Source organism: Pan troglodytes, chromosome 19 (genome assembly GCF_028858775.2).
Source record: "Pan troglodytes isolate AG18354 chromosome 19, NHGRI_mPanTro3-v2.0_pri, whole genome shotgun sequence".
Classification (NCBI taxonomy): domain Eukaryota; kingdom Metazoa; phylum Chordata; class Mammalia; order Primates; family Hominidae; genus Pan; species Pan troglodytes.
The window spans coordinates 49040027-49066094 of NC_072417.2; the positions used below are offsets into that span (position 1 = coordinate 49040027).

A 26068-nucleotide genomic window follows, 5' to 3' on the forward strand; every position below is an offset into this window, starting at 1 on the left:
GCCTGGTGAGTGAGCGAGACTCCATCTCAAAAAAAAAAGGAAAAAGAAAGAAATAAAGAAATAAGAGTTTATGGGGAAAAACTGTCTAGATAGCACCCAAGCTCTGAGGTAGGATTTTGACTTTGACTTCTCTTTTCTGATACAGAAAAGGTGTTTCTATGTAAAAACCCATAGAGTAGATTCAGATCTTACTTTTGACTCCTCAGCCATCTCCCTGTGGCCCTGGCAAGTGGCAGACAGTGGGTGGCACCTTTCAAAGTTGTTTGCCTGTGAAACTCCTCCCCGCCCCAGTCATATACACCCCAGCACTGAGGTCCTCTAACTGTGCTGTCCAGCCTGCAGCTATTGAGCAGTTGAAATTCAAGTTGTCCAAATTGGGATGTGCTATAGATGTAAAATATACATTGGGTTTTGAAGACTTCTATGAAAATAGAATGTAATCTCAGTAACTTAAGTGACTAATTGAAAATTTTAAATTATGCTGGGCGTGGTGGCTCACGCCTATAATCCTAGCACTTTGGGAGGCCGAGGTGGGTGGATCATGAGGTCAGGAGTTCGAGACCAGCCTGGCCAACATGGTGAAACCCCATCTCTACTAAAAATACAAAAATTAGCCAGGTGTGGTGGCAGGCACCTGTAATCCCAGCTACTTAGAAGGCTGAGGCAGGAGAATTGCTTGAACCCGGGAGGCAGAGGTTGTACTGAGCTGAGATCACGCCACTGCACTCCAGCCTGGGTGACACAGCAAGACTCCGTCTCTTGGGGGGAAACAAAAATTACAAATAGAGACTGGGTATGTTGGGTCACACCTGAAATCTGAGCACTTTGGGAGGCCTAGGCAGGAGGATCACTTGAGCTCAGGAGTTCAAGACCGACCTGAGCAACATGACAAAACCCTGTCTCTATAAAAAAAATACAAAAAAAAAAAAATTAGCCAGGCATGGTGCCACACACTTGTAGTCCCAGCTATTCAGGAGGCTGAGGCAGGAGGATCACTTTAGCTTGGGAGACGGAGGCCACGGTGAGCCAAGATTGCGCTGCTACACTCCAGCCTGGGTGCCACAGCAAGACTATCTCAAAAATGAAAAAGAAAAAACAAATAGAGTCCACATTACAGTTTATCGGACAGCATTGTTCTTTGTATACTCTAAGAAAAGTCTTGAAGCACACGCTGGTGGAACGTGTCAGGGTCAGTGAGGCTCATGTGCTGCATCAGGGCTGGTCTGTCAGACTGACCCTCAGAGTGGCCAGTGACAAGCCCCAGGCTATGAGGCTGCTGGCCTTTTTCCTGTGCTGTGCTGCCCCTTTTGGCTTCTTTGAGTGTCCTAGCAGGAGAGCCAGCTGCTTTTCATCCCATGAGGGGGTGCGTCTCATCTCAGAACTTTTCTGAAGCAGGTAACGTAGGCTGCCTTCAGTTGAGTTGGCTACATCAGATGAGTATTTGCAGGTGTTAAGTGTGTGCTTTCAGTTGTTTATAGACCAATCAGAGAGCCTAGCAATTTCTTTTTCTGTTTGTTTGCCTTGGTTTTAGGTACATCAGCTATCCCCGAACAGAAACAAACATTTTTCCCAGAGACTTAAACCTGACGGTGTTGGTGGAACAGCAGACCCCCGATCCACGCTGGGGGGCCTTTGCCCAGAGCATTCTAGAGCGGGGTGGTCCCACCCCACGCAATGGGAACAAGTCTGACCAAGCTCACCCTCCCATTCACCCCACCAAATATACCAACAGCTTACAGGTTGGTTTCCCTGAATGTACTGCCTGCTGGAACCCATAGGGAAGTGCTGGGGGTCAGTAGTAAGGTTTGAATTTACTCTGTGGGCTGTGATTGTAAAAACAAGTGATTTTGAGATCTCTCTCATTTCACAATCCTCTGCCTGGCTTTGATAAAGACCGCCTCATCCCTCCCCGTGGTGGGCCCCCGTCTTAATCCAGCTCCACGTCCCACTCTCCATCAGCTCCTGCTGCTTCCCTGCTAGTCCTTCATAGGCAACCCCTGTGCAGACCACCACCTCCACTGTGAGCCTTGTGGCCTTCCCAGTCCCTGGAACTAGAGAATTCTATCCATCCTCCCAAGGCTGGCTCAGTTTTGGTTGCCTCCTGAAACTTTGGTGCCACCCCAGTCGTGCCACCCCCTGTCACTGCAGTTTCCCACACAGCTCTGCTTGTCTGTCTCAGTCATTTCCTCAGCCAGGGGCAGGCTCTGCAGGCACAGGAGCCATTAGGCTTGTTTACATCTGTAGGCTTCTCACAAAGCTGGGGAAATGCTTGTTTACATCTGTAGGCTTCTCACAAAGCTGGGGAAATCTTAGTCTTTCGTTCTTCTCCTCCTTCTTTTAATAACATACATTCTTTCTGATTTTAAAAATATGGCCGGACGCGGTGGCTTATGCTTGTAATCCCAACACTTTGGGAGGACAAGGCGGGTGGATCACGAGGTCAGGAAATTGAGACCATCTTGGCCAACATGGCGAAACCCCATCTCTACTAGAAATACAAAAATTAGTTGGACGGGGTGGCATGTGCCTGTAGTCCCAACTCTCAGGAGGCTGAGGCAGGAGAATCGCTTGAACCCAGGAGGCGGAGGTTGCAATAAGCCGAGATTGCACCACTGCACTCCAGCCTGGCGACAGAGTGAGACTCTGTCTCGGAAAAAAAAAAATTACATGTTCATTTTAGACAAATTAAGAAATACAAAAGATTATAAGGGGGAAAAATTGCCTATTAAGCATGATATTTAACAATTGCAAAGATGTGCCGTAATTTATTTTGCCAAATCTGTTTTTTGTGTGTTTTTGATACTATAGTTAACATTTGTAGACATAAATATTTTTGTGGTTCTCCAGTTATTTCCTTTGAAGAAATCCTTAGAAGGGGAATTATTGGATATGTGTATAAATGTCTCATGGGCTTTTGATAGACTGAGGCTCACTAAATCATTGATTACCTAGTTGAAAATTACCCTGAAAATTACTGCTTAAATGTGTGCATGAAGTTGGGCTAAGGCCACCAGGTGCAATGTTGCTGTCTCTTGTATTTGAGGAGTGTCTTGCTAACTTCTTATGCTTTCATCTTGTTTTCTGCTTAGATTGCGTTTACATCAAAGAACCACTTCCCAGTCTGGAAGGGAAGATGACTCCTTTGCTTATCTTTGCCAGATTTGAGTTGTGAGATGTGTCAACCTAAACCCATCCTCTCCCCAGGACTTGTTTGCCTGGCACTCCATGTTAGTGCAGCGCCTGAGGAGCAGTGTGGCCTCTTCTGTGCAGGACATTAGGCTAGGGCTACCAGTGATGCTCCTGTCCTTGAGAGGTGATATTCTAGGGGGAGTTTCAAACTCCTTTTTTCTTCCTAGGGAGATGAACAGCGACTGTACGAGTTTATTGTTCGCCATTTCCTGGCTTGCTGCTCCCAGGATGCTCAGGGGCAGGAGACCACAGTGGAGATCGACATCGCTCAGGAACGCTTTGTGGCCCATGGCCTCATGATTCTGGCCCGAAACTATCTGGATGTGTATCCATATGATCACTGGAGTGACAAGGTAATAAAGAGTGGTCCCCAGTGAGAGGGAGGACAGTTGTGTTGTGAGTCCTGAGTTCTCTAGTGGAGCAGGACCATGTTCCTTGAAATGAGGTTATTTTTTGCCTGAGTGTGCTGATGGAATCATCTGACTGTTGCACCTGCCGCTCCCTGTAGATCCTCCCTGTCTATGAGCAAGGATCCCACTTTCAGCCCAGCACTGTGGAGATGGTGGATGGGGAGACCAGCCCACCCAAGCTGCTCACCGAGGCCGACCTCATTGCCCTCATGGAGAAGCATGGCATTGGTCAGTGGCTCCTCTGGGTAACTCGCATCTCTTGAGCTAAGGCTTACCGTGTACCAGGTACAGGTTTCCTCTAGTCTTCAAACCATTCTCTAATGCAGCTGCTATATCTTTATCCCATTTTATAGTTGAAATAAGGCTCAGAGAGGTTAAGAACTTACCTAAGTTCACAAAGTGTGTATTATTAAAACCTGGTCTGAATAACTCCACAGTCAGTGCTCTTAAACCATGCACTGTGCTGTCCACATAGTAACAGAGACTTTTCCCATGGCTTTGAGGGCCCAACTGGGAGCACCCGTTGGCCACATGAGGATTTGTTGTTCTTTCGAGTAAGAACAGCATGTAAGGAACCAACAATTAAAACTTGGGACAGTTATCATAAAATCTATCTTCATTTTGAAGTGTCAGATAGAGCCCTGAGCCTCCTTCCCATGTGGAGCATTGGGTGAGGGTGGCAGCTGTCTCTGCAGGTCTGAACCCACACTGCTCACTCAGGCTGCTCACGCTGGCCTCATGTATGTGCCAGGACCCTGCTGATAAGTCCCATGGCTCAAGCTTTGCAGGTAGGGCCTTGTAACTAATCTGCTGTCCCCTCCATTCATTTTTGTCAAGGCTCTCAAGGGCTTTCTCTGGCAAACCTAGTCCAGGAATACCTGCAGCACAGTGGAGGGGAAGCAGAGCTCCCTGGGCGTGTGTTACATAAGCAGCTGCGTCATCCACAAAGGGAGTTTCTTAGGCCTATGACTTGGGAAGCAGTGCTTCAACGTGAAGTCCTTGACCATCACTAGGACATCCAGAAACCCTGCAGGTTTAGGTAAAATTAGTAGAGGTTCACCCGTCATGATTTATTTGATAAAAATGTATGAAGGCTGGGTGTGGTGGCTCACACCTGTAATCCCAGCATTTTGGGAGGCCAAGATGGGTGAATCACTTGAGCCCAGGAATTCAAGACCAGCTTGGGCAACACGGTAAAACCCCATCTTGCTGGGCGCAGTGGCTCACGCCTGTAATCCCAACACTTCAGGAGGCTGAGCTGGGTGGATCACCTGAGGTAGGGAGTTTAAGACCACCAGACTGACCAACATGGTGAAACTCTGTCTCTACTAAAAATACAAAAATTAGCCAGGCATGGTGGTGGGCACCGGTAGTCCCAGCTACTTGGGAGGCTGAGGCAGGAGAATTGCATGAACCCGGGAGGTGGAGGATGCAGTGAGTCAGGATCGCAGCACTGCACTCCAGCCTGGGTGACAGAGTGAGACTCCATCTCAAAAAAACCATTTCTACAAAAAATTAGGTGCATGCCTATAGGTAGGGAGGCTGAGGTGGGAGGATCACTTGAGCCCGGAAGGCAGAGACTGAGGTACAAAGTATGAGGCCCACAAGAGTGAGAGCTTGGACTAAGCACCAGGGACACAAAGAGGAATAAGACCTCATTTTTTAAGTTCTCAATCTAACAGAAGAACCAAACCAACACATTGAATACAATGTAATAGTTCTGCAGGGAGTAGGCAGGGAAGAAAATGTGATGGGTGGACTGGCATTTGAGCTGGACCAAAACCTCATAGTAAGACTTCTGGATCAGCGAAGGGCAGCCCAGTGCAGGGTAGGCCTGAGGAAGGGCACAGGAGCAGGAAAGCAGAAGCCTGCTGTAGCTGGATTGGAGGGGGGTGGCCATAGAAGGTGAGCCTGGAAAGATGATCCAAGCCTGACTTTGCAGGGCCTTGGCTTGCCCAGTTGAGGGGCTTAGATGGTGGTACATGGTCAGCAGGGAGTCTTCCAGGATTTCTAAGTAAAGGAACCACATAGAGGTACACTTACAAAAAAAAAAAATATAATATTTTTAAAAGATTATTAACAGGCTGGGCATTGTGTCTCACACCTATAATCCCAGCACTTTGGGAGACCAAGGTAGGGGGTCAGGAGTTCAAGACCAGCCTGGACAACATGGTGAAACTCCATCTCTACTAAAAATACAAAAAATTGCTAGGTGTTATGGCTGACACCTGTAATCCCAGCTACTTAGGAGGCTGAGGCAGGAGAATTGCTTGAACCTGGGAGGTGGAGGTTGCAGTGAGCCAAGATTGTGCCACTGCACTTCAGCCTTGGTGACAGAGAGAGACTCCATCTAAAAAAAATAAAAATAAAAAAAAATTATATATATATATAATTATTAACAGCTTTATTTATATACCATACAGTTTATCTCCTTCAAATGTATAATGTACATTTTTTAGCATATTCACAAAGTTGTGCAGCTATTACCACAGTCAGTTTTTTTGTTTTTTTTGTTGTTTGTTTGAGATGGAGTTTTGCTCTTGTTGCTGCGGCTGGAGTGGAGTGGCACAATCTCTGCTCACTGCAACTTCCGCCACCCGGGTTCAAGCGATTCTCCTGTCTCAGCCTCCCCAGTAGCTAGGCTTACAGGCACGCACCACCACACCCGGCTAATTTTTGTTATTTTTAGTAGAGACAGGGTTTCACCATGTTGGCCAGGTTGGCTGGTCTCAAACTCCTGACCTCATGATCCGCCCACCTAGGCCTCCCAAAGTGTTAGGATTACAGGTGTTAGCCACCATGCCCGGCCCCTAAAAAAATTTGTTTTGGAGAGACAGCATCTTACTCTGTCACCCAGGCTAGGTCACAGCCATGAACCCTGGGTTTCAAGGGATCCTTCCACCTCAGCTTCCCAAGTAGCTGGGACTACAGGCATGTGTTGCCACGCCCAGCTAATTTTTTTGTTGGGTTGTTTGTTTGTTTTGTTTTGTTTGAGACAGAGTCTTACTCTGTCACCCAGGCTGGAGTGTAGTGGCACGATTTCAGCTCACTGCAACCTCCGCCTCCCGGGTTCAAGAGATTCTCCTGCCTCAGCCTTCTGAGTAGCTGGGACTACAGGTGCGCATCACTGGCTAATTTTTGTATTTTTAGTAGAGATGGGGTTTCACTGTTAGCTAAGCTGGTCTCGAATTCCTGACCTCAAATGATTCACCCGCCTCGGCCTCCCAAAGTGCTGGGATTATAGGCCTGAGCCACCATGCCCAGCCAGACTTTTTTGTTTTATGTAGGGACAGGGTCTTGCTATGTTGCCTAGTCTGGTCTTGAACTTGCACCCTCAAACTGTCCTCCTACCTCAACCTCCCAAAGTGTTGGGATTACAGGAGTGAGCCACTGCACCTGGCCCAGATTTGCCTACTTTAGTTATTTCCTATAAAGAGCCAGGCACAGTGGCTCACACCTGTAATCCCAGCACTTTGGGAGGCCAAGGCAGGCCAATCACTTGAGGTCAGGAGTTCGAGACCAGCTTCACCAACATGGTGAAACACTTTCTCTACTAAAAATGAAAAAATTAGCTGGGCTTGGTGGCAGGCGCCTGTAATCCCAGCTACTCGGGAGGCTGAGGCAAGAGAATCACTTGAACCCGGAAGGCAGAGGTTGCAGTTGATGGACACTTGAGTTGTTTCTACTCTTTGGCTATTATAAATAATCCTGCTGTGAACAGTTTTGTACAAGGTTTTGTGTGGATATGTGTTTTCATTTCTCTTGGGTAGACTTAGGAGTGGGATTGCTGGTTTACTTGGTAACTCTACATTTAACATTTTTAGGAACCACCAAACTTTTCTGAAGTGGCTGTACCGTTTTTCATTTCCACCAGCAAGGCACTAGGATTCCAGTTTATCCACATCCTTACTAACACTTAGTATTATCTCTCTTTTTGATTTTGCCAGTAGGTCTGAACTGCTATTTCACTGGTTTTTTTGGTTGGTTTTTTTGTTTGTTTTTTTGTTGTTATTGTTGAGGTGGAGTCTCGCTCTGTCGCCCAGGCTGGAATGCAGTGGCTCGATCTCCGCTCACTGCAGGCTCTGCCTCCCAGGTTCATGCCATTCTTCTGCGTCAGCCTCCTGAGTAGCTGGGACTACAGGCGCCCGCCACCACACCCGGCTAATTTTTTTTTTTTTTTGTATTTTTAGTAGAGAAGGGGTTTCACCGTGTTAGCCAGGATGGTCTTGATCTCCTGACCTTGTGATCTGCCCGCTTCGGCCTCCCAAATTGCTGGGATTACAGGCATGAGCCACCATGCCCAGCCCTTTTTTTTTTTTTTTTTTTTTTTTTTTAAAGACAGAGTCTCACTCCATCACCCAGGCTGGAGTGCAACGGCGCCATCTCGGCTCGTTGCAGCCTCTTTCTCCTGGGTTCAAGTGATTCTCCTGCCTCAGCCTCCTGAGCAGCTGGGACTACAGGTGCGTGCCGCCACACCCTGCTAATTTTTGTATTTTTGATAGAGACAGGGTTTCAGCATGTTGGCCAGGCTGGTCTCGAACTCCTGACCTCAGATGATCCGCCTACCTTGGCCTCCCAAAATGCTGGGATTACAGGCATGAGCCACTGCTCCCAGCCTTCACTGCAGTTTTAATTTGCATTTCCTTCATGGCAGAGCTACATTTTGAAAGGTCCCTTTGGCCACAGCTTAAAGAATGGTTAGGGTAGAGGAAGAGACTAGAAATAGGGACACAAGCTGCAAGTATGGCTTGGACACATGGGGAAGAGAATTTTTAAAAAGAGCTTTGAAGCTGGAATTGACAGCTTTCCTGAGTAATGGGATGTGAGGGAACAAGAGAGTTGAGGTTGCCATTGTGATTTCTTGAATGAGCTATATGGGAATGAAATGAAGGCATCTTACCTGCATAGGCTGTCCAGGCAAAGGAGGGGTTCCGGGGTGAGCAAGGTGCCCATGCGCCACCCGGGTGGAGCTGTTGTCTGTATTACCTCAGAGTAACCAGCAAGTGGCTTCCAGGTACGGATGCCACTCATGCAGAGCACATCGAGACCATCAAAGCCCGGATGTACGTGGGCCTCACCCCAGACAAGCGGTTCCTCCCTGGGCACCTGGGCATGGGACTTGTGGAAGGTAAGGGAGGACAGAGCTTGCAGTGGGTAGTGGGTGGTGTCGCCCAAGTCCCTGAGGGTCTCAGGTGGGCCCTCACTGAGCTCGACTCTCCCTGCAGGTTATGATTCCATGGGCTATGAAATGTCTAAGCCTGACCTCCGGGCTGAACTGGAAGCTGATCTGAAGCTGATCTGTGATGGCAAAAAGGACAAATTTGTGGTTCTAAGGCAGCAAGTGCAGAAATACAAGCAGGTTTTCATTGAAGCGGTCGCTAAAGCAAAGAAGTAAGTCCTTAAAAGAAATACAGAGGGGTCTCACTATGTTGCCCAGGCTGGTCTTGAACTCCTGGCCTCAAGAGATCTTCCCACCTCAGCCTCCCAAAGTGTGGGGATTACAGGCGTGAGCCACCGCATCTGGGCCAGTCAGAGTTTATAACCCTGCCAGATTCATCCTCACCAGTGGCCTCCTGGCCTGGAGGTTTTCCACATACCCCTTTTCTTTGGACTTTCTTCTCTGGGTTCTTTTACAACTCTCCATAGAGCTTTGTCAGTATAGAAACAGTAATCGGAACAGTCTCCTTCAGTTATTCTGAACTATTGGCTTTAGAAATACCATTCTCTTGATTTTAATTATCTTTTTTTTTTCTGCTTTAATTACATGACACATTAATTATCTTGAGTTAGGCAACAAAGTCTTTTAAATCAGTAAACCCAAGTGCTGGAGTGTGATCCATTTGTTTTCTGGAGCATTTAGAGGTGGATATTTAGCAAGCAGCATGTGTGTATTTTGTTAGAAATGATATGTTTTCTACCTGTGATATTATGATTTATAATAAGATATATATATTTGGACTTCATTTTCTGATACCCTTGGAATTTTTTAAGTGCTGTGTCTGTTGTATACAAATGAGATGACTAGTGGCCAAGGGCTCCTGGGTAGCCTCGGGATAGGTCCGGTTGTCAGGGAACCAACCCTGTGATTAGAAGGTTGGGACTTTGAGTCCCACCCTTACCTCAGGAAGAGCAGAGGGGCTGGAGGTTGAGTTGATCACACGTGGCCAGTGATTTGTCAATCATGCCTAAGTAATAAATCCTCCATAAAATCCCCAAACAAGGGTCGGGCACGGTGGCTCACGCCTGTAATCCCAGCACTTTGGGAGGCCGAGGCGGGTAGATCACAAGGTCAGGAGTTCAAGACCAGCCTGGCCAACACAGTGAAACCCCTTTCTCTGCTAAAAAAAAAAAAAAATACAAAAATTAGCCAGGCATGGTGGTGCGTACCTGTAGTCCCAGCTACCTGGGAGGCTGAGGCAGGAGAACTGCTTGAACCCGGAAGGTGGAGGTTGCAATGAGCCGAGATTGCCCCACTGCAGTCCAGCTTGGGCAACAGAGTGAGACTTCTTCAACAACAACAAAAACAAATCAAACAATTGGGTTTGGGGCACATCCAAATAGCTAAACAGGTAAAGATTCCTGGAGGGTGGGTGTTTGGGAGAGGGCATGGAAGCTACCCCTTCCCCACATCCCTTGCCCTGTGCATTGCTTCCATCTGGGTATTCACCTGGATCCTTTGTAATTAACGGGTAAGCATAAGTAAAGTGTTTCCCTGAGCTCTGTGAGCCACTCTATTGAGAATCAAACCAAGGAGGGGGTCTGAGGAACCCCAGTTTATAGCCAGTCAGTCAGAAGGTCACAGCCTGGGATTTGTGACTGACATCTGAGGGAATTTGGGGGAGCAGTCTTCTGGGACTGAGCCCTTAACCGTTAGATGGATCTCCAGGTGCATAGTGTCAGAATTGAATTGAATTAGAGGATGTCCAACTGGTGTGTGGCGGGAGAGTTGCTTGGTGTATGGGGAAAACTCCCACACATCTGGTGTCTGATGTGTGTTGTGAGACTGTAATAGAAGATAACAGTTTGTTATTTTCTGTTCTTCAGAGTACCCCATGCCAGTTGTGAAAAGGCAGGCATGAGCTAGTTTAGACTTAATACAGACAGACACTCCTGGAGTTTGTACATGGACCCTGTGCAGTTTTACTTTTTTTTTTTTTGAGATGGAGTTTCGCTCTTGTTGCCCAGGCTAGGGTGCAATGGCGTGATCTTGGCTCACCACAACCTCTGCCTCCTGGGTTCAAGCGATTCTCCTGCCTCAGCCTCCTGAGTAGCTTGGATTACAGGCATGCGCCACCATGCCTGGCTAATTTTGTATTTTTAGTAGAGACGGGGTTTCACCATGTTGGTCAGGCTGGTCTCGAAATTCCAACCTCAGGTGATCCGCCCGCCTCGGCCTGGGATTACAGGCGTGAGCCACCGCATTTGGCCCAGTTTTACTTTTTAATGTGGGCTGGTGACAAGCAGAAGCATCTGCCTGTATCTGGACTCTCCTCCCAAGAGTTGGTTCGGCACCAGGGCCCATGGTGAGCTCAGTCTTCTGTCTGCCGTCTGTTCTCTGCAGGAGGCCTGCGGCTCACTGACCAGCTGGTTCTCAAGGTCACGCCTGTTGTGTGCATGTAAGAGTGTTGTAGGTGCCTTTGCAGCGATTGCTGGCTGATGGGTGTCTGTCTTTGCCTTTTCTTCAGATTGGACGAGGCCTTGGCCCAGTACTTTGGGAATGGGACAGAGTTGGCCCAGCAAGAAGAGATCTACCCAGCCATGCCAGAGCCCATCAGGAAGTGCCCACAGTGCAACAAGGACATGGTCCTTAAGACCAAGAAGAATGGCGGGTGAGTGCGCTGCCTTCTGCCCCCACCTCTGCTCCCCAGCACCTGCGGTGTCAGCCATAGCTCGAAAGACCCTGCCATTTCACTCCATGGAATCTTTCAAGACAGGCCTGTTGTTGCCAACCTGCAGGCAAGGTGTTGGCCTAAAAGCATAGCAGGGTGGGATCAGGCCTTTGAGGTGTAAAGCACTATGGGAATTCAGAGCAGGTGAGGAACTGAATGATAGTGGGGTTTTTTTGTCCCCTGTGGATAGGACATCATATACCCAATGTGTAACACATGGAGGAGCATGAGCTTCAGATCTAGGTGGGTCTGGGTTCAAATGCCACTTATGCCGCATATAAGTGGTGTGGCCTGAAGCAAGTTACTTACCTGCTCTGAACCCCAATTTCTTCTTTTATAAAATAAGGTTAGTACTCACAAGGCTGTGTTAAGGGTGAGGATTTGGTGAAAATGGTCAGGACTATGTAGCACATTGCCTGATGTGTTGTAGATACTCAGCAGATATTACTTTTGTTCTCTCCTAGTTTTAGTTCTGAATGGGGCCTAAAATCTCAACTCCCTTTTCGCTTTAAATATAGTAGATCTGAGTGGGCAATTCAGCTTCACATCAGGTTGTTTGAGCCAGTGGCTGGCCACTGGAGGAAGTTCACAGGGAAAGACGAGCTGGAGGGGTGGCAGCCATCATTCATCAGGTGCCGTCCCTCACTGGTGTAATGCAGGGTGGTGCTCTGTAAGCATTACCTCATCCCATTCTCCTAACTACCCTGCAAGGCAGGGATTTTTATGCAGCTTAGAGGGCTGAGGTGCTTGCTTGGAGTCAAGCAGCCGTGGTGGGCAGCAGAGTTTGAAACCGGGTTTTCACTGCCTTTTTCCATCCTGCCTGGCCCACCTGGGACTGCTGTGCTCCTTGCTGCTGAATAAGAAAGGAGGTTTCTCAACTCCTCACCTCCAGCCATCATTAACCTGGCTGGCCCAAGTGAAGAGAAGGCCACCCAGGCTCTCAGAAACAAGAGGTCTATGGGCCAGACCTGGAAGCAGGTGTCAGGGCTCGCGTCACTCACAGACAGAAGCCAGTGCCACTCTAGGCTTAGCCCAATGACTGGGCATATATTTCAGCACTTAATAAATGCTGTTGATGGGTTTTCCTTGCCATCGGTAGGTTATTGGATTAGTACTCATTGGAATATAAGGAGAGAGAATAACTACTTTTGTTTTAGCTCTGAATTCTCCAATTCTCTGAATTGAAGAATTATTATTATTCTTTTGTTATTCGTTTGTTCTTCTGTTATTCTTTTGTAATCCTTCTCTGAGTTACTCCAGAAGGTCAGGAGATTATCTTGTGGGATTTGCCACTCCATGATTTATCTGATAATTTCCATTTCTGAGATTGTAAATTTCTTATTTAAATGATTGGAGTTCGGGGCTTTTTTTTTCTTCATAGTGTACCCAGGCACACTCATGAGGAATTTGTAAATCACATGCATATTAGCTAGTCAAACCCTAACGTTTCATGACTGCAAGGTGTTGAAAAACATTGGCCAGGAGAGACCGGGATGGGATGGATGGGCAGTGGGTGGGGTGTAGATGTTGCAGGTGAGGCTTTGTCACAAACAAATGGGTTTCCATTCCTGGCTCCCATCCGCACATGCATGCATGTCTCTGGGCAGGTTTCCAGGCCACATCAAGCCACTGTTTACTCACATGCAAACTGAGGGGGCCCCTGACACTGCCCAGATTTGGCACGAGGCAGAAAGGCAAGAATGTGTGAGTGCACAGCACAGAGCCCCTGGCGTCAGCTTGGTTGGTTGTTGGTTTTCTAAATAGAAAGCAGGGCCAGCAATAGCTGCTTTGTGCTTTTGGGATGTGAGAAGGCTCATTTTTCCCAATCAATTCAATATGAGTGCTTGTGTATCCAGTTAAGTGTCATCCAGAAAAGGGAATGTTGTCCTCGGGCAGCTGAGGAAAGGCTGCCTTAGCTGATGGCCAACAGTGGAGAGCATCTCCTGCACTCCTATCATCTGACATGGCACTTTGTCCCCAGGTTCTACCTCAGCTGCATGGGTTTCCCGGAGTGTCGCTCAGCTGTGTGGCTTCCTGACTCGGTGCTGGAGGCCAGCCGGGACAGCAGTGTGTGTCCAGTTTGTCAGCCACACCCTGTGTACAGGTGAGCTGGGCACCTGAGTCAGGTGCCTCCTCTGGAGTGTGTACACCATCTTTCCCTTGCTCCTGCCAGAACCCAGAGAGGAGTGTCGGGGATTCCACTCAGGCCCTGCAGGGGCGTAGCTGTGTTCTGCAGCAGCCAGTTCAGCAGGGCTGGTCCAGTTCTGTTGTGTTCCATGCTGTCACTGCTTTGGCAGGTATGACCCTGTTTGGAGTGGGCCATGGGCAAAGAACCATGAAGGGCTCTTTCCCTGCCCTCTCCAGATAGATGATTGCTACACCAGGCTTAGGAAATTATTCACATATTATATACAACATCCAAGCTCGGGCTACATAGCAAGACCCCATCTCTTTAAAAAAAAAAAAAAAAATTTATTAAAAAAAATTTTTTTTTTTATGACAGTCTCGCTGGGTTGCCCAGGCTGGAGTGCAGTGGCGCAGTCTTGACTCACTGCAACCTCTGCCTTCTGGGTTCAAGTGATTCTTCTGCCTCAGCGTCCTGAGTAGCTGGGATTACAGGCATGCACCACTATGCCTGACTACTTTTTGTATTTTTAGTAGAGACAGGGTTTCACCATGTTGGCCAGGCTGGTCTCGAACTCCTGGCCCCAAGTGATCCACCCACCTTGGCCTCCCAAAGTGCTGGGATTATAGATGTGAGCCACTGCACCTGGCCAAAAAAAAATTTAAATTAGCCAGATGTGGTGACATATGCCTATAGGCCAAGCTGGTCAGGAGGCTGAGGCAGGAGGATCACTTGATCCTAGGGGTCTAGGCTGTAGTGAGCCATGATTTCACCACTGCTCTCCAGCCTGGAATGACAGAGCCAGACCCTGTCTCTAGAAATAAATGAATAGGCCGAGCCTGGTGGCTCAGGCCTGTAATCCCAGCATTTTGGGAGGCCGAGACAGGCGGATCACGAGGACAGGAGATCGAGACCATCCTGGCTAACATGGTGAGACCCTGTCTCTACTAAAAATACAAAAAATGGCCAGGTGTGGTGGCTCACGCCTGTAATCCCAACACTTTGGGAGGCCGAGGTGGGTGGATCACGAGGTCAGGAGATCGAGACACACGGTGAAACCCCGTCTCTACTAAAAATACAAAAAATTAGCCAGGCGTACTGGCGGGCGCCTGTAGTCCCAGCTACTCGGGAGGCTGAGGCAGGAGAATGGCGTGAACCCAGGAGGCAGAACTTTCAGTGAGCCGAGATTGCGCCACTGCACACCAGCCTGGGCGACAGAATGATACTCTGTCTCAAAAAAAAAAAATTTAATAATTTATTTCTAGTAAATGCATTGCATACTACTGTAAATAACTTGTTTTTTAGGGTAATAAAATACCTATTTTCAAAAGCAAAATAATAATGACATTAATGACATTGTTTTACATTTTGCAATTTGTATGTCTGGCTTAATAGAAGAGAGCTGGATTCCCGTATCTGCTTCTGCAGTCAGCCTGCTGAGTCATTGCATGTGCTGGAACCTCCAGGAAACTCCGTTGTATACACATGGAAGAATAAGAGCAAAATAGACATAACCTCTTAGAATTTTTTTTGAGACAGAGTCTTGCTCTGTCACCAGGCTGGAGTGCAGTGGCACAATCTTGGCTCACTGCAACCTCCGACTCCCAGGTTCAAGAGGTTCTCCTGCCTCAGCCTCCCGAGTAGCTGGGACTATAGGCGCGTGCCACCATGCCCAACTAATTTTTGTATTTTTAGTAGAGATGGGGTTTCACCATGTTGGTCAGGATGGTCTCAATCTCTTGATTTCGTGATCCGCCCGCCTCAGCCTCCCAAAGTGCTGGGATTACAGGTTTGAGCCACCACACCTGGCCTATAAAAGAGTTTTGCACTCTCCTTGAAAGGGCTCAGGCACCCTGGAACCACACTTGGAGAACTGCTGATACAGAGACATGGGACTTCTCAGAGGTGTTTTTATTTTAGTGAATTACTGGGATCTTAGATTTCATCTGCACTGTTTCCCACCGTCCACTCCTGTGATGACTGGTGGGGGCTTGTGGTGGGCTGATAGAGGGCCTCACAGGGGACTTGGGTGGGCTTCCTGATGCATAAGGAATGGTGGAGAGAGGCCTAGGGCTGAAGCAGCCCTCACTGGACTAAGGAGAAGCTGGCATCTGGTTGTTAATGTTTTTTCTCATCTTCTGGCCTCACTAGGTTAAAGTTAAAGTTTAAGCGCGGTAGCCTTCCCCCGACCATGCCTCTGGAGTTTGTTTGCTGCATCGGCGGATGCGACGACACCCTGAGGGAGATCCTGGACCTGAGATTTTCACGGGGGCCCCCCAGGGCTAGCCAGCCCTCTGGCCGCCTGCAGGCTAACCAGTCCCTGAACAGGATGGACAACAGCCAGCACCCCCAGCCTGCTGACAGCAGACAGACTGGGCCCTCAAAGGCTCTGGCCCAGACCCTCCCACCACCCACGGCTGCTGGTGAAAGCAATTCTGTGACCTGCAACTGTGGCCAGGAGGCTGTGCTGCTCACTGTCCGTAAGGAGGGCCCCAACCAGGGCCGGCAGTTCTTTAAGTGCAACGGAGGTAGCTGCAATTTCTTCCTGTGGGCAGACAGCCCCAATCCGGGAGCAGGAGGGCCTCCTGCCTTGGCATATAGACCCCTGGGCGCCTCCCTGGGATGCCCACCAGGCCCAGGGATCCACCTAGGTGGGTTTGGCAACCCTGGTGATGGCAGTGGTAGTGGCACATCCTGCCTTTGCAGCCAGCCCTCCGTCACACGGACTGTGCAGAAGGATGGACCCAACAAGGGGCGCCAGTTCCACACATGTGCCAAGCCGAGAGAGCAGCAGTGTGGCTTCTTCCAGTGGGTCGATGAGAACACCGCTCCAGGTGAGGCAGGGAGGGGCATGGGAATCCCTGCCTTCAGTTTTCAGGTGTTTACCTCAGAGACTGGGGACAGCAGAAAGAAGGCAAGGCAGGGTCATGGTGGGATTGGGAGGGGCACCTGGGCTGCCTTGCACCTCACTTTTCCTCACTTGATCACTTTCAGCAAGGTGATAATTGTACAGTCCTCACTCCAAATTAAAGGGTAGCTACCAGTAATGGTGTCACTTGCCCTGTGCCTGGCACTATGCTAAGTATACTTCCTGTGCATCTTCCATCCTCATCGGGTAAGCATTATGATCACAATTTTACTTATAAGTGAGAAAGGTGAGACCCAGACACATGAAGTGGGTATTGCTCAGGGTCCCATAGCAACAGACACCAGGATGAGTACATAGGCCTTCCCAGTCCCATGGCCATGTGCCCTTGCAGCTGTCGTGACCCTTGGCAGACCATAAGCATCACATAAGCATCAGCCTCATTTCTTTTTTTTTTTTTTTGGAGACTGAGTTTTGCTCTTGTTGCCCAGACTGGAGTGCAATGGTGCAATCTTGGCTCACTGCAACTTCCACCTCCCAGGTTCAAATGATTCTCCTGCCTCAGCCTCCCAGGTAGCTGGGATTACAGGCATGCACCACCACGCACAGCTAATTCTGTATTTTTAGTAGAGACGGGGGTTTCACCCTGTTGGTTAGGCTGGTCTTGAACCCCTGACCTCAGGTGATCCACCTGCCTTGGCCTCTCAAAGTGCTGGGCTTACAGGCGTGAGCCACCGTGCCTGGCCCAGCCTCATTTCTTCAGATGAAGATGCTAACCCCGATGATATTTAGGAACCTGCCCAGGGTGACACAGCTTGGGCCAATGTCCGGGAACTGGGTGTCATGAGAAGTGGCACCTGGACATTGCATCAAGTTGAATGGTGTACGTGGAGGCACTTTGAATGGTTCCTCCTGCTCCAGTGCACAACAGAGCTTAAGTAGCTGAGAATGACCCAAAGGCCTAGTGGGAGCTTTGGAGTTGAGCAAATCTGGTTCCAAAGCTCAGCAGTATAACCTTGAACAAATGACTTAGCCTCTCTGCCTCAAGTTTGCTCAACAAGATGGTCCCTGCCTACATTCATAGGGTTCCCGTTTTAGAAAGGAGTTTAGTCTCAGACTATGATTCTTACACATGTGTCACTAGCCCGGCATGCACAGAAAGAAACCAGAGGTTTGGTAAAAACTGTGGGACTTGGAACTGGCTACCAGTGCTAATGGGGCCCAGAGATGGCCATTGCAGTGAGAGACCCACATTTGAAGTGAGATGCAGTCTGGCCTCTTGTCTCCCCACTTGGAAGGACATGGTATCTGACCTCCAGGCTGACTGACTGACTGTCCTGGGTAAATGAGCAGCTGGTCTGGAAAGGCCTGTTGAGGGGACAGGAAGGGATCCAGAGCTGGACTTTCCTGCATGGAGGTGGGCCGCAGGTTGCCGGTCATAGGCTGCTTGTCTTTCCCACCCTACCACACAGGCCAGCTTGCTTGGGTTTCTGCCTCTGTAAAAAGGGCCGGCATGAAAGTCCACTTACCAAGTGAGTGTGGGACAATGCCTGCAAAGCTTAGGATTCTTGAGGGAGAGGTGTCAGGTAACATAAGGCAGCAGGCACATCGCACCTCGACCTTACAGAGTTGGACACAGTGTGAAGGGGGGCTGGCTGGTGGGGTGTACATGGCTGTATAAAAACGGATTCAGCCGGTCGGGCGCGGTTGCTCATGCCTGTAATCCCAGCACTTTGGGAGGCCGAGGCGGGCGGATCACGAGGTCAGGAGATCGAGACCATCCTGGCTAACACAGTGAAACCCCGTCTCTACTAAAAATACAAACAATTAGCCGGGCATGGTGGTCGGTCCCTGTAGTCCCAGCTACTCTCGGGAGGCTGAGACAGGACAATGGCGTGAACCCGGGAGGCGGAGCTTGCAGTGAGCCAAGATTGCACCACTGCATTCCAGCCTGGGCGACAGAGCCAGACTCCATCTCACAAAAAAAAAGGCCGGGCACGGTGGCTCACGCCTGTAATCCCAGCACTTCGGGAGGCCAAGGTGGGCGGATCACAAGGTTAGGAGATCGAGACCATCCTGGCTAATATGGTGAAACACGTCTCTACTAAAAATACAAAAAATAAAGTAGCCGGGCGTGGTGGCGGGTGCCTGTAGTCCCAGCTACTCGGGAGGCTGAGGCAGGAGAATAGCGTGAACCCGGGAGGTGGAGCTTGCAGTGAGTGGAGATCACGCCACTGCACTCCACACTCCAGCCTGGGCGACAGAGCGAAGACTCCATCTCAAAAAAAAAAAAAAAAAAAAAAAAAGTTGGTTCAGCTTTATCGTCTGCTGCTCTTTTTTCTTTTTTTTTTTTTTTGAGACAGGGTCTCGCTCTGTTGCCCAGGCTGGAGTGCAGTGGTGTGATCACAGCTCACTGTAGCCTCCCAGGCTCAGGCATCCTCCCGAGTAGCTGTGACCACAGGCATACACCACACCTGGCTAATTTTTGCATTTTTTAAAGACAAGGTTTCACCATGTTGCCCAGGCTGATCTTGAACTCCTGGGCTTAAGCAATCCTCCTCCTTCAGCTTCCTAAAGTGCTGGGATTACAGGCATGAGCCACCGTGTTCAGGACTTGCCACTTCTGCATGTCAGTTCTAACCTCACCCCTCCCCTGACTCTCCCGACAGGGACTTCTGGAGCCCCGTCCTGGACAGGAGACAGAGGAAGAACCCTGGGGTCGGAAGCCAGAAGCAAAAGGCCCCGGGCCAGTTCCTCAGACATGGGGTCCACAGCAAAGAAACCCCGGAAATGCAGCCTTTGCCACCAGCCTGGACACACCCGTCCCTTTTGTCCTCAGAACAGATGAGCTCAGGGTAGGGTAGAGAACGCCACTTTCTCAGACCTGTCCCCTTTGTGTTTAGAAATGAGTTAACCAGGACCAAGTGGCCATTTAGTGTCCTGGAAACTTAGAGGACAGTGTTGGCCTTTGGAGTTGGGCCTTCTTGTATTAAGGGGCACAAGGTCCAGATCACTCTGGAGCAGGCCAGCTCTGCTGGACAGTGACCCTCTTCCCAGGCCTCAGGAGTGACCATAGCCACTGCTGAAAAGTCACGCAGCTGCTCCCTCGGACCCCCCAAGGATGGTTGCTGTTAGCAGAGGATTGGTGCAGTCCCAGCTGAAGCCCACTGTGTGCCAAAGGAAGAAGCTCCCAGGGCTGCTTCCTTCACCTGCAGAAAGCCCCAAGTGAGCCACCAGCACTCGTGGGGCAATCCCTGTCCAGGCTGCCCAGGGCTTCTCATAGACGTCCTGAGAAGGACGGTGTAATGCAAGGAAATGGCTGTGGTAACACTGATCCTTCAGAAGAAGCTTCATTCCCTCTTTATCTAGTTAAGCCAGGACATCCAGAATTCATTGCTTTAATAAAGAACCCAGGCCGGGTGCAGTGGCTCATGCCTGTAATCCCAGCACTTTGGGAGGCTGTAGGGGGCGGATTGCCTGAGCTCAGGAGTTCGAGACCAGCCAGGGCAACATGGTGAAACCCTGTCTCTACTAAAATACAAAAAATTAGCCAGGTGTGGCAGTGTGCGCCTGTAGACCCGGCTACTCAGGAGGCTGAGGCAGGAGAATTGCTTGAACCCGGGAGGCGGAGGTTGCAGTTAGCTGAGATTGTGCCACTGGACTCCAGCCTGGGCGACAGAGCGAGACTCAGTCTCAAAAAAAATTTAAAAATTTAAAAAAATAAAAAGAATCCAACCCCGGCAGGGCGTGGAGGCTCACACCTGTAATCCAGCACTTAGGGAGGCCAAGGCTGGAGGATTGCTTGAGATCAGGAGTTCAAGACCAGCCTGGGCAACATAGTTAGACCTTGTCTCTATTTTTAAAAATATAACAAGCACAGTTGTACACGTCTTTAGTTCCAGCTGCTCAGGAGGCTGAAGTGGGAGGATCCTTTGAACCCAAGAGTTTGAGGCTGCAGCAAGCCATGATCACACCACTGCACTCCAGCCTGGGTGACAGAGTAAGACCCTGTCTCTCAAACATTTTTTAAAATGAAAGAATCCAACCTTTTTTTACTCTGACCTGCGAGAGTGCAGAGGGTCTGGGGAACATTTGCAGAAGCAACAGGTACCAGCCAGTGCTGGAAGGAGCTCACCCTGGGAGGTCTCGTCAGCCTCTGTCCTTCATGGCTGTCCCTTGTGTCCCATGTGGAGAGCCCTTCCTCCCTTTCCACATGGTAAGCACTGAGCCCAATTTCTTCTCACCCCACAGATGGTCCCTCAGAGCAGAGATGTCTAATGAAAGGTTCAGATTCAGATCACTAACTTTCCATCTTCCACTTTTTCCAGTGGTGGCCATGTTCCCCCGTTTGCCTTCACAAAAACCTTGTGAATAATACAAGCCATATGGACTCTGATTTACAGTTTAGAAGATGAGCAGAGGTGGATGTGAGTTGCCCAGTCATGTTGCTAGTTGTTGAAGAAACTAGGATTGTTCTCAGGTCTTGGGCTCCTGGCCCATAGACCAGTGGCTCTGTGTTCTGATGGGGTATTGGGGAGGATTTTTACAAATGCAGATTCCTGAGATTGTTCCTGGAACATCTCCGAGTGGGTGTGGGTTGTGGCCCTGCGTGTGTGATTTTGCCTATCCCAGCTCCGGGGAACCACCAACCACTTTTTGTCTCTGTGGGTTTACCTACTCTGGATATTTTGTTTAAATGGAATCATACCAGGCTGGGCACAGTGGCTCACGCCTGTAATCCTAGCACTTTGGGAGGCCAAGGTGGGCAGATCACCTGAGGTCAGGAGTTCGAGACCAGCCTGCCCAATATGATGAAACCCTGTCTCTAAAAAAAATACAAAAATTAGCCGGGCGTGGTGTCAGGCACCTGTAATCCCAGCTACTCAGGAAGCAGAGGTTGCAGTGAGCTGAGATCAGGCCATTGCACTCCAGCCTGGGCAACAAGAGTGAAACTCTGTCTCAAAAAAAAAAAAAAAAAAAAAGAAATCCTACCATACATGACATCCTGTGTCTGGTTTCTTTGACTTGACTGATGTTTGTCAGGCTTATCCACATTGTAGCATGTCAGTCCTCGATGTTTATGATAAGCTGATAGTCCACTGTATGAATATACCACACGATTATCCATTTGTCAGTTGATGGACATTGGGTTGTTTCCACTTTTTGGCTATTGTGAATAGCACTGTTGTGAACATTGGTGTATGAGTGTCTGATGACTTGTTTTCAGTTATTTTGGGCATATGCCAAGGAATGGAATTGTAGTTTTATACCATAACTCCATGTTTTGACTTTTTGAGGAACCTCCAAATTTTCCACAGTGGATGCACCACTTTACACCCACCAGCAGCACACCAGGGTTACTGCTTCTCCATATCCTTGTGAACACTTGTTCCTTTCCTTTTCTTGTATTATAGCCATCCTAGTGTTTTGTCATCCTAGTGGGTATGAAGTGGCGTGTCATTGTGGTTTTGTTTTGCATTTTCCTAGTCATTAATGACATTGACCATCTTTCCACAGGCTTACTGGCCATTGGTATACATTCTTTGGAGAATGTCGATTTAAGTTCTTCACCCATTTTTTATTGTTTATTTTTTATTTTTTTTTTGAGATGGAGTTTCGCTCTTGTGCCCAGGCTGGAGTGCAGTGGTGCGATCTTGGCTCACTGCAACCTCTGCCTCCTGGGTTCAAGCAGTTCTCCTGCCTCAGCCTCCCAAGTAGCTGGAATTACAGGCATCCGCCTCCACACCCAGCTAATTTGTTTAGTATTTTTAGTAAAGACGGGGTTTCACCATGTTGGCCAGGCTGGTCTCAAACTCGTGACCTCAGGTGATCTACCAGCCTTGGCCTCCCAAAGTGCTAGGATTAACAGGCAGGAGCCATCACACCTGGTCTCTTCGCCCATTTTTAAATTGTGTTGTTTGTCTTTGTTGTTGAGTTGTAGGAGTTCTTCATAGTTTCTGGATATCAGATGCCTTTGTGGTTTTCACATCTCTGCAGGCAACTCCTTTGTGTCTCAAAAGCAAACTGCAGGATTGGGCTGCACCATGGACTGGGCCAGGCATCTGAGATCAGACAGACCCAGGCTCAGCTCCCACTTCCTGGCCTCTTCTGCCACCCTGGGTGTGCAGCCTCATCCTTGGAGCCCCAGTTGCCTCATCCGTAATGGGGTGTCCTTGTTCATATTGAGGCTCTCTAGTGAAGGCTTACGGTCAGGCACGACTGCAAATTAAAGCCTCACAAATCAAACCTGTTGGAATTTCTAAGTCTCTCTCGATGGCCCACTCAGGTTAGCAGCATGCAGCTCATCCTACCCCGTCAACGTTGACTGGAAGGGTTTTTAGTCCCTGTGTTGAGCCACATCTGCAGCTTGTGCAATGCAAAACCAAGGAGAAGAAAATGACCCCCCCCCCCCTTGCTGGATCTAGCTGAGACTAGGCACTGGCCAGGCTGTCACCTACAGTGGTTCCAACCTCCTGCTGCCAGCAAGACAGCATCTCCTGTCCTTTTTGTGCAGGAACCATAGCTCTGTTGGGTTAAGTGTTTTCCTCTACCAAGCAGCTAACCTGGCCTTGAAACCTAGTCTCTGATGCCATGTGCCCCCAAGCCCCATCAGAGTTTTGTAAAAAGCCCCTCCCTGCTCTCCACACCAATGCTGAGAGCCCATGGGGTAACTGGAGGCTTCCCTGCCATCTTGGCAAAGAAGCCTGGCTGACGTCCTGCACATGCTTCCCCAAGGTGATTGCTTGCACTTAACAGCAGAGGAAACGAGACCACCCCACACAACTTGTAGCAGTTGAGGAGTCTCTGCCTGATCCCACCCCGGATACTTAGAGCATCCAGAATTAAAAATAAGCCTTGTCACCAACATCCGGCTCCCCCACTCCCCAGAGCCAGGCTCAATGTGCCCAACAGCGCTGGGGCCCGCACCTGGAGGCACTGGCTTTTGAGACACTGGGCAGAGACCCCACTTCCCTTTGGGATGAATTCACCACCTGCCTCACAGAATCCGGCCGAAGACCTGGGATGTTCACATTCAGCTGGATCTCCAGGTTTCTTGGACTGGAACACAGGTGGCCCCAGCTCAATATGCTCACCAGGGTGTTGCCACTCACCTGTTGACCGTCCCTACCAGGGACAGATCTGTGCACCCCATCCCCACCTTAGACCACCAGCTCACACACAGGTGGTGTTGGTGCAGTGGTTAATGTTAGGTGTCAACTTCACTAGATTAAGGGACGCCGAGATGGCTGGTATTTTTTCTGGGTGTCTGTAAGGGTGTTGCCAGAGGAGAGTGACATGACTCGGTGGACTGAGAAAGGAAGACCCACCCTCAGTGTGTGTGGGTACCATCCAATCAGCTGCCAGCACGGCCAGAACAACAGGTGGAAGAAGGGGGATGAGCACCTTGCTGAGTCTTCTCCAGCCCTCTCCCTCTTCCGTGCCAGATGCCTGCTTCCTCTTCTCTGCTGTTGGACATCAGACTCCAGGTTCTTCGGCATTTGGACTCTGGGACTTGGACCAGCAGCTTCCTGGAGCCTTCTGCCACAGACTGAAGGCTGCACTGTGGGCTTTCTGGTTTTGAGGCTTTTGGACTTGGACTCAGCTATGCTACCGGCTTCTTTCCACAGCTTGTAGATGGCCTATTCTGGGACTTCACCTTGTAATCCTGTGAGCCACTTCTCCCTAATTAACTCGCTTTCTATATATTACATACAGCCTATTGGTTCTGTCCCTCTGGAAAACACTAATATAGAGTCAGGGTCTGGCCTGCAGTCTGAACCTGAAAGGTTCCTTCTGAAACCCACGCAAGCGAGCCCCAGTGGCCTCCCTGCCTGCCAGAGGCCGCAGCCCACTGAACTGATTGGTCTTATCGTCTCAGGAATTCGGCAAGCAGTGCAGAGATGACCCAGTGCAGGTCACCAGAGTCACCGGTGTTTGTCTTTGGAACACACCTGGGTTTTCTCCACTACAACCTTAGCTTTCTCAAGGAATTAAGATTATATATATATCCTGATTACAAAAGAAAAGTGTCATTAAAAATGCAAATGTTGGCCGGGCACAAGTGGCTGACACCTGTAATCCCAACACTTCGGGAGGCTGAGGCAGGCAGATCATTTGAGGTCAGGAGTTCGAGACCAGCCCAGGCAACATGGTGAAACTGTCTCTACTAAAAATGCAAAAATCAGCCGAGTGTGGTGGTGCATGCCTGCAAACCCAGCTACCCAAGAGGCTGAGAGGCAGGAGAATTGCTTGAACCAGGGAGGTGGAGACAATAGTGAACAGAGATTGGGCCACTGTACTCCAGTCTGAGTGACAGAGCAAGACTCCATTTCAAAAAAAAAAAAAAAAAGCAAATGTTGGCTACACACAGTGGCTCACGCCTATAATCCCAGTACTTAGGGTGGCCGAGCTGGGAGGACTGCCTGAAGCTAGGAGTTTGAGACCAGCTTGTAATCCCAGGGGTAATCATGGCTCACTGCAGCCTCGCCCTGCTAGACTCAAGCCATCCTCCCACCTCAGCCTCCTGAATAGCTGGGCCCATAGGTATATACCACACCTGGCTAATTATTTTTTGTAGAGATGAGGTCTATGTTGCCCCTGCTGGTCTCGAACCCCTGGCCTCAGGCAGTCCTCCCGCTTCAACCTCCAAAATGCTGGGATTACAAGCATAAGCCACTGTACCTGGCCTGTTTTTTTGTTTGCTTTTTTAAATATTAGCAGCAGATACGGAAACGAGCTGAACAGGTCAGCTCTACGGGAATAAATGGTCCCCCTTTGAGGACAATCCCACAGCTAAGTATTCCTGAAGAGAAGTGCGTACAAGTGGATTTACAAAAAGGAAATGCTATTTGGTCAAATTTATTACAGTTAGTGGTAGAGGATCTATGGGTGACATTTTCAAAGGACTACATTTAGATTCTCCATTTTTGGAGTCCTTTTTTTTTTTTTCTAAAATCTTCCCTAGCGACCCTTGCATTCTGAGCAGGGGTAGTCACTGCCTTACCAGAGTCATCAAGGATCCTGGCTCTGGGTTACTTGGTGAAGGTAAAACAAGGAATTTGAGTCACCACAGTGTTAAGACACTGAGGCCTAGACAAGCCCATACCGTGCTCCCAGGCAGGCAGGGCAGAGGCTGTCCTTGCCTTGCGGGGAGGGGAGTGGGTGGGATTTCACAGCCCATCAGGACAGCCCAGGACCCGGCAGCCTAGGGCGTGAGGTCATGCAAAGCTCCTAGCAAAACAGTGATTTGTTTCCAGTTCTCTGGCTAGAAACGGAAGACCCAGACATTAACCTTGGCTAGGTGATGAAACCACGAACATGAACCATGAACACTTTTAACTCATCCTGGATTTTTTTTTTTTTTTTAAGCCATGGTATGAGACAGTACATTTAGAGCTACCTGAAGCAAGTGGCTTCTACATCAGGCTTGTGTTGGGGTCTGGTTGTCGAAGGAGTGGGACTCTAGACTGAGCTTGCTTCCTGGACAGCTGCGCTCTGACCAGGGGCTGGAGTGGCAGCTGGGAGCACCTTGCTGTGCTGGGGCTTGGATGTGGCTGGAGGGTGGGGCACAGCTAGGCCCACCAGTCCT

General features: G+C 49.3%; 1 protein-coding gene across 3 annotated transcripts in view; it reads left to right on the forward strand.

Annotated features, from left to right (window-relative positions):
- TOP3A (DNA topoisomerase III alpha) overlaps nucleotides 1–22388 on the forward strand; it is a 41756-nt gene extending 19368 nt beyond the window's left edge. For 2 of the 3 annotated variants that reach the window (XM_063798882.1, XM_054670341.2), the window contains 9 exons: nucleotides 1532–1739; nucleotides 3357–3542; nucleotides 3698–3827; nucleotides 8614–8727; nucleotides 8825–8990; nucleotides 11285–11428; nucleotides 13470–13592; nucleotides 15765–16447; nucleotides 19149–20222. In XM_063798882.1, coding sequence (XP_063654952.1) covers nucleotides 1532–1739; nucleotides 3357–3542; nucleotides 3698–3827; nucleotides 8614–8727; nucleotides 8825–8990; nucleotides 11285–11428; nucleotides 13470–13592; nucleotides 15765–16447; nucleotides 19149–19327 — 1933 coding nt within the window. In that variant the 3' untranslated portion in view covers nucleotides 19328–20222. Of the gene's footprint in view, nucleotides 1–1531; nucleotides 1740–3356; nucleotides 3543–3697; nucleotides 3828–8613; nucleotides 8728–8824; nucleotides 8991–11284; nucleotides 11429–13469; nucleotides 13593–15764; nucleotides 16448–19148 lie in introns of all 3 variants that reach the window. The other variant, XM_054670340.2, reaches the window with a different exon arrangement.
- The last annotated feature ends 3680 nt before the right edge of the window (nucleotides 22389–26068 follow it).